General features: G+C 51.5%; 1 protein-coding gene across 1 annotated transcript; it reads left to right on the forward strand.

Moving 5' to 3' along the window:
• The first annotated feature begins 6 nt into the window (after positions 1–6).
• Positions 7–7923, forward strand: ARL8A (ADP-ribosylation factor-like 8A). Its single transcript, XM_006890536.1, has 7 exons — positions 7–137; positions 4949–5029; positions 5624–5697; positions 6574–6667; positions 6839–6906; positions 7143–7213; positions 7694–7923. The coding sequence occupies exons 1-7, from the start codon at positions 15–17 to the stop codon at positions 7741–7743; spliced, it is 561 nt and encodes a 186-aa protein (XP_006890598.1). The 5' UTR covers positions 7–14; the 3' UTR covers positions 7744–7923.

Here is a 7923-nt window from a genome sequence, read left to right on the forward strand (position 1 = left end):
CGGCAGCAGCGACCATGATCGCTTTGTTCAACAAGCTGCTGGACTGGTTCAAGGCCCTGTTCTGGAAGGAGGAGATGGAGCTCACGCTAGTCGGGCTGCAGTACTCGGGCAAGACCACCTTCGTCAACGTGATCGCGGTATGAGGGCGCGGGGCGCGGGCCGGGGGTCGGGCCTATGCGCCCGGGTGAGCCAGGGTCGCCTGGCATGGCCGGGTACGGCCGGGCGCCGGGCGGGGGAGGAGCGGGCCTGGGCGCTCGGGGCCTAGCACGGCCCGTGGGGGACCCTGGAGGAGCACGATCCCGCCCTCCCGCCCGGGCTGGGATGGCATGTTGGGACAGGGGGGGAGGCACAGGGGGGACGCAGCTTGTGCACCGTGGCGGTCCGGCACCAAGGGGGTCACGAGCTGGAGGGACCCGCTGCCCGCTGAGACAGGTTTTCTCCGTGCACCCGCCCAAGGGGGCATGACAGAGCGAAAGTGTCCAGGCCTCCAGCACCCGCGTGCAGAGGGTCACGGGACGGGGGCCTGTGCAAGCCAGCCCCACCCCGGGGGTTTAACCCCTCCATGCCGGAAGAGGAAGCCCCTGTCCTGTTTAGGGGGAGGGGAGATGTCCCCTGTAGAGGGGCCAGAGGAGTCAGCAGAGACCCTTGGATCAAGACCGGACTCCTCCCCGGGAACCTCTCCACATCCTGAGGGGTCTGGCTGGGCATCCCGGGGGAAGGTGGCATCATAAAGGGAATTTGAAGTCGGCCTGGCTCTGAAGTTGCAGGAGGAAGGAAGAGCTGGCCACCAGAAAGACCGAGTTAGAGGGGCACTGCCCACTTGCGAGGCCATGAACAGAGTGGCCCTGAGGACTTTGGGCAGTGAGGGTTGAGGTTGAATGGGTTGTAATAGTCTTCCTGAGCCATGGAGTGGTGGAGAAGGAGTTAAAAAATATAAAAGGAGAAAGAGGAAGATGCGCTGTATGGGTGTGTAAGCTGAGGCTGCAGTAATGGCTGCGGCCTACGTTTCAGAGCTGGGAGGCTGGACTGGGCTTGTGGGTGGAAGAAGGCTTTTGGGCCAGGGGCTTGGGCTCTTAGGGGGATCTAGCCCCAGTCCCCAAAGCTAAGTTTTTTGTGTACTGGAGGCTGGCCAGATGTTGCTGGAGAAGTCTGATGAAGACAGGTCAGCCAAGGAGTGTGGCAGACAACCAGGTACCTCCACCTGCCAGTGCCTTCCAGCCTCCTACAAGATGGGCCTCCCAGACAAGTCTGGGCTTCACGGTATTGGGCCTGAGGCTGGAAGGCAGGGGCAGGTACCTCATGGTCATATGACTAAGCCCTGGCTTGCTTTCTCAAGCACGCTGTGCAGAGGGCTCCTTCCTCCACCCAGTGTTCTCCAGGTCACACATCTGATGGGATAGGATCTTCAGGAAGATCTTGTTTTTCTTTGAAACTGATTTTTCTGAAGCAATATGTTTCCCTGAGCTCCTGTCTGCCCAGGCTCTGGTCCTGGGTCAGAGTGTCTCTGGTTAGATGGAGCCCAGCGGGCTCTCAGCATAGAAGCATGCTACTTAAATTTCCCATCCTGGTTCTGCAGGCCTGAGTGGCTTGATGTCTAGGCATTTAGATCTGAGAGATAGTGCTGCCCTAAATCCCCGGGGAAGATGTGATGGAACATCATGGAAACCATGCCGCTAGGAAGGATCCACAGGTGCCCAACTAGGTTCAGATACCTGGCTTGGAAGCGATCCCCATAGGCCAGACCAGCGTCGTGTCCAGAGTCAGGGACGATGGCAACTCAGGAATTAAATCCACTGTTGTTGTTATGTATCATCAAGTTGTAAGCAACCCATAAGTGGCCATCCAGTGGGTTTTCAAAGGTAGTAAATCGCAACAGTAGGAAATTGCCCATCTTTTTCTCCCATGGAGCAGCTGGTGGATTTGAACCCTGTGCCTTCTGGTTGGCAGCACAATTCCTTACAATGACGCTACCAGAGTATCCCAAATTACATTGCTAAGGTCAGGAGTTGCTACTATGTATGCTGAAGTCCCCCTTCTCCTCCTGTTCTCTTTTTTGATATTCAATATGCTACTTTAACTGGCAGATCCTAAGAGAGAAAGTGCAGGCTTGACTTCCTTCTTTAAAGAGGCTTCCAGAGAAAACCACCCCTGTGAGCTGCAGTTGGGGTTCCAGCGTAAGAGGCTATGGCTGGCATTTCTCCCACTGTGCATTTCATCACAGTAGAGAGTCTTCCAGGAAGAAATGAAGAGTCAGAACCCCTGGATGCCATTCCCATGCCCACCACTGACTTTCTGAATCACCTTCACCTGGTCGCTTGGCCTCTATGTGTTTCATTTGGCTTTTTGAATTTTCCCCCTCCTGTTCACGATATGAAGTCTAACTGTAAATAGAAATTGAGTTTCGTATGTCTGGCTGCTCAGCAGGTTAATTTGAGCTCAGGAGGGGAAACCTGTATATATAGAGAGAAAGAGAGAGAGAAGAGAGGAGAGGCTTTGTAATGCTTTTAACAGCCTAAAACTGATCTTTTGAGTTGTGATAAAAAAGATGGGGGTGGAAGGAAAGAAGTGTCTGAGGGAAACAAGAGTGTCATTTTCAAATATTTAAAAGTATGAAAGAACTTATCTTGGGGTACCCTAGGGATAGACTTAACAACAAAAGGTGGAAGTGATAGTTATTTTCCCCTCCCTCCACACTCATTGTAAAGAACTTTCTGGTGGTAGAAGCCGACCTAAGAGAGAATGTACCAAGAGGGACTGGAGCCTGAGACCAGGGTTGAACTTGACTTTGGAGGCTACTTCCAACCCTCACTGAGGAGCTTGTGGGAGCTGAGGCGCTAGTAGGGAAATCACCTGGCTGCACCTGTGCTTCAGTTCACACTGAACAGGAAATACTGGAGTTGGGGAACTTCTTGATGGTTTTCCTTGCACCTCACTTCGCCTCAGGGCACATATGCCAGGTTGTGTTTTTCTGGTCTTTGGGAGGCTGTGGATCTTAATTGCCCAAGAGTGATGAGGGTTCCCCATGCTGTGTTGAAACCACTTTTTCATTCAACAATCCCTAGGTGACCAAAATTCTCCCACATTTTATGCCAGGAAACCAAAGAGATTAATGTATCTTGTCCAAGCTCTCCCATATAGGAGATGATGAGAACGGGGCTTCTCTCCCCAGAGAACCCCACAGGGACAGAAAGCGCTTCCATCAGCAGCAGCCAGCCCCTGTCCCAGTGCCCTGCGGGGGTCTGGGTAATTCTGCCTCATCTCACTGTCCTTATTTAGCTGGTCATCTGCTCGCTCTGCCTTGGTGATTCCTAACTTTGACAGGCCCTCAGATGCTTCTGATAATCTGATGAAAGTTATGGATCTTTTCACCAGAAAAGTGAGCATACACATGAATTTGCACACATATAGTGTGTACAGTGTTAGGGAATTTTAGAAGCCCATCTGTGGACCCCATGTAAGGAACCCCTGCGTCATCCTGACTCTGGGCATCAGTCATGGGCACTTCGTGCTCACGTAATCCTTGGACTTTGGGAAATAGGCTAGGGAGAGTGGGCAGTGCCTGTAGATAAAAGGGAACTACTGCACCTCCATTTAGATAAGGTTTCAGAGCCTTCATTTAAGCTCATAGGATCTGAATAACAGATAATCATATTCCACATCTTGCCTCATGCTCTGGACCCTGGCCTCCTTGGATGACTCCAGGTCAGTTATTCCTAGCACCTGGTAGAAGAAAAGGAAATGGCAGAGGTCACGACTATGACATTTGGGTTCAAGGCTGAGCCCTTCATCACCCTCAGTTCCTGGGGTAAGCAGGCGCACATGTGAAATGGACATGACCTTCAAGGGAGTTTGGTCTGGCCTTATTTGAGGACTGCAGCTAATTTAAAACAATCTAGAGATCTTAGAGATCATTTAGAGGTAAGAAGTAAAAATTAATTACAATTTAAAAATAATTTATGGGAAATGGAATTCCAGCAAACCTTCAGCTTTTCAGCAAACATCTGCTAATGCTGGTTATAAAGCCCTGCTTTCTCTCTCCAAGAACTTCTCAGCCTAGTGCAAGGACAGCTGAGTGAAGGATCATAAGGTGCTTGGGTTACCCAGCCTAACAAATGGTGGGGTGCGTCGTGCATATAAACCAGAACAACAAGTAACCTGGAGATTGCTCAGTGTGTGTTGCATTTTGGGGGAGTGGCAGATTTACCTTCTAAAAAAGTTTGACTTGAATGTTTATGAACAAAAACCAGCTGCTGCAAGTCAGCCCTGACTCATGGCATTGCCGTGTGTGTCAGAAAACAACCGTCTCATACGGTTTCCAGTAGCTGAATTTTTGGAAGTAGATTGCCAAGCCTCTCTTCCCAAGGTCTTCTGCGTGGACTCAAACCTCCAACCTTTTGACTGACAGTTGACTATGTTAACAGATGGTGCTTCCCTTTTGTGCCATGACCTGTTGGGGTTCTTTTGCTAGGAGGTAATTGTTCTTCCTCTCCACTGGTGACTAAACAGATAAAGGAGATTCTGTTACAATAGAGCCTCTGGCAGTTCAAATCCACCAGCACATCATTGGGGAAAGATAGGCGATCTCCTCCCAGAGTTCCTCTGGAACCTTGCTAAAGGGTCAGCTTCATAGTTGGTTCCAACTCCATGTTCATGAATTTGAGTTTCAGTGAAAGAGATGTGGGTTCCTCCTTACAGCAGCTTCTCCCAGTCTAGTCTAGAGATTACCTGAAGAATATGGGCCTCTTTATGGGAGTGGTATTGGGTAGACACTTGGGGAGGTTACAGCCCAGTCCTGCCTATGAGCAGGGGACTTTCAGTACCCCCAGCTGGAGAGTCAGAGGGCCACTGTGTCTGTGGTCCTTGCAGCCTCTCAGTTTGTGGCTCTTGCAGAGGGCAGCTGGGTCCCATCTCTCTTTGCATCTTTTCCAACTCAAACTCTTCCTTATAGTCAGGACAGTTCAATGAAGACATGATTCCCACCGTGGGTTTCAACATGCGCAAAATCACCAAAGGGAATGTGACTATCAAGGTGAGTGGTGGGATGGTGACATGCTGAATACAGGTTAGGAGGGAGAGGGAGAGGAAGAGAGAGAGAGGTGTGTGTGTGTGTGTGTGTGTGTGTGTGTTGGGGTGGAAGACCCAGGAGGGCCAGGTTTGTTGAGAAGGAGTTGGGTTGAGGCAGTCTGAGAATCTTGGGAGGAGCAAATTATGGGAAAGCAGAGACTGAGTTCCGCTGAGTAGTTTAGAAGAAAACAGAAAGAAACCTTCAGATATAACTCGTGGGTGTGGAAAGAGAAGAGTTACTGGAGACAGAGGGAGTCTCTGGGCTTAGGAGTTGGGGAGATAATGTGAGTACGGCAGAGTAACCAGTTGCCACCAAGTCAGCTACAGCTTGTGCAGAACTCATGTGCATTAGAGTAGGATTTTTAATGACTTGATTTTTCAGAAATAGGTTGCCAGGTCTTTCTTCTGAGGCACTTATGGGTGAATGTGACCTTCCAGTCTTCTAGTTAGCAACCAAGCATGTTAATCATTCGCACTAGCTAGGGACCCCAGAGCAGACAGAGTAAGAGGAGGTAGTTGGGAGCCTGCCTGCTGCTGAGCTCTCTCTCCCTCTTTTCAGCTCTGGGACATTGGAGGACAGCCCCGTTTCCGCAGCATGTGGGAGCGCTACTGCAGAGGAGTGAGTGCCATCGTGTGAGTATGGGGCAGGGCAGGGTCCTCAGCTTTACCTGGGTTCCCCCAGCCATCCTTCCTGCACGGTCCCAGAGTTGGATTAGTCATCGTCCAGGGTTCATGGCACATTATTTGTGGAGGGCCTGCCCAGTCTCAGGTGCAGACATCTGCAGTAAGTTTGCACTGTGTTCTTCCTCTTCACTTTCTTGCCTTCCGGCATCACGAGGTCACCAAAACCAAAGCCCAAACCCGTTGCTGTCTTCAGTTATACCCAGCAACTCTGTGAGAGTAGAATCATGTGCCAGGGTTGACAGCAGCAGGTCGCCAGATCCCACCTCATGTGAAGCAGTTGGTGGGTCCTAACCACTGACCTTTGGAGCTAGCAGCTGAGTGTTTAACCACTGCGCCACTGCTGGTTAAGGTCATCACTACCCTGCATTCTGTGTGGTTTAACTGATTTGTACCCTTGCTTTTTTTAAAAAAAAAAACAACCCAACCCTACGTACATGAACCCAACTAGTAGATCTTTTTGTTTTTCATTGTGGTTTTTAATTAAATTGGACGGGTAAGTGGGGGAGGGATAATAATCTTGCAAGAAAACTTTCTCAGGCTTGCTTTTGGCTCCCCCCTCACTGTATTTCTTTCCATGAAAACATAAAGTGGGTCACTTTGGGAGGGATTTATGGCTAATCCTGAAGGGCCCGCGCTTTGCCACATGAGAAACAGCTTTCTCAGGGCCCTGGAGGGCAGGGTGACAGTTTGCCCAGAGCCAGAGGTCAGTCCTCAGCCAGGGGCAACATGCTTGCTGTCTCCACGCGGGGGGGGGGCTCCTCACCCTCCTTCCCACCTCACAACCTGGGGTGTGAACCCGCTTGTTCTCTCCCCCGCTTCTCCCAGGTACATGGTGGACGCCGCTGACCAGGAGAAGATCGAGGCCTCCAAGAACGAGCTCCACAACCTACTGGACAAACCCCAGCTGCAGGGCATCCCGGTCAGTGAGCCCGAGGGAGTGGCAGGTCGGAACTTGATTGGGTTGGGCGTGGGAGGCTGAGTAAGACAGCTCAGAGGTGGGAGTGGGCGTGGGGAACTTCGAGAAGCCAGCCTTCCACCTAGACGACCCCCGATGTTGCCGTCTCAGATCTAATCTCATTCTTCTCTCCAGGTCTTAGTCCTGGGTAACAAGCGAGACCTCCTAGGAGCATTGGATGAAAAGGAGTTGATTGAGAAAATGTGAGTTTGCCTGCTCTTGTGTCTATTTCTCGCTCTCCGAGTTGCCCAGCCGAGACCCAGAGAGGGCTGAGCTTGCTGTGCTCGGGGTCTACCACAGGGTGGCAGTAGAGCCCACCTGTCCGGGCTCTTCCCCACCCCCTTGCAGCTTCTCAGTCCAGAAAGACCCTGACTCTCTCTAGCCCCAGCCCTTCTGAGCAGTCCAAGGCTCAGCAGACCCTCCTCTGGTTTCTCCCCAGGAATCTGTCTGCCATCCAGGACCGAGAGATCTGCTGCTACTCCATCTCTTGCAAAGAAAAGGACAACATTGGTGCGTGGGTTTGGGAGAGTTGCTGACATTCTAGGGAGTCACTGTAGGGGTGGAAGGCGGGGGCAGTGAGTATTTTAGCATAGTGGCTTTATAGGTTCCCACTGCACAGATTTCCTTTAAACCCAGAGCTTTATTACTCTGGAGTAGTGCAGGCTGGCAGCCCCAGATTCTGAGCATTCAGCTTGTTCTGCTGTCATCTTTTATGACTGTGGGCAAATTATATATCTGCTTGTAAAATTAGGAGGCAGGACCAGACCCTTACACACTGACACTCTGTGGCTCTGCCCTCACACAAGGTCCAGTCTCTCCTGCCACCCACCCATCACCAGTTTTGGGGCTGTGTGGAGTTTGATAGATTGGGCTTCAGACTGAGCCTGGACCACAGAAGGGAAGCTTTGGGCTTACCACTGAGGTCTGGGGGATCTCACAGTGTCCCCAGCACTTGATGGCCTGATACCCTTCTCTCTTGTCTCTCATCAGACATCACCCTACAGTGGCTTATTCAACATTCAAAGTCACGGAGAAGCTGAGACTGAGGCCCTGCCCCCTCGGACCAGGGACCGTGGTCATCCGTACCTGAAGCCGAGCTCCCTGCCCAACCCTGTCGCTCCCCCCACCCCCCCAAGCCTACCCTCACTCACTCAGTGTGGGGAGGGGCCCTCTGGGAATCCCAGAGTCCTATTCTGCTGAGGTTTGAACTCCTGTTTTTA

This window comes from Elephantulus edwardii, unplaced genomic scaffold (assembly GCF_000299155.1).
Source record: "Elephantulus edwardii isolate Elephantulus edwardi_28Jun2011 unplaced genomic scaffold, EleEdw1.0 scaffold00090, whole genome shotgun sequence".
NCBI lineage: Eukaryota > Metazoa > Chordata > Mammalia > Macroscelidea > Macroscelididae > Elephantulus > Elephantulus edwardii.

Excerpts from the sequence above, each read along its gene's own strand:
- ARL8A (XM_006890536.1), top strand. The coding sequence starts at position 15 with ATGATCGCTTTGTTCAACAAGCTGCTGGACTGGTTCAAGGCCCTGTTC. Across the intron at positions 5,030-5,623 it reads AAGGGAATGTGACTATCAAG|CTCTGGGACATTGGAGGACA; the intron begins GTGAGTGGTGGG and ends CCCTCTTTTCAG. Across the intron at positions 6,668-6,838 it reads CCCAGCTGCAGGGCATCCCG|GTCTTAGTCCTGGGTAACAA; the intron begins GTCAGTGAGCCC and ends TCTTCTCTCCAG.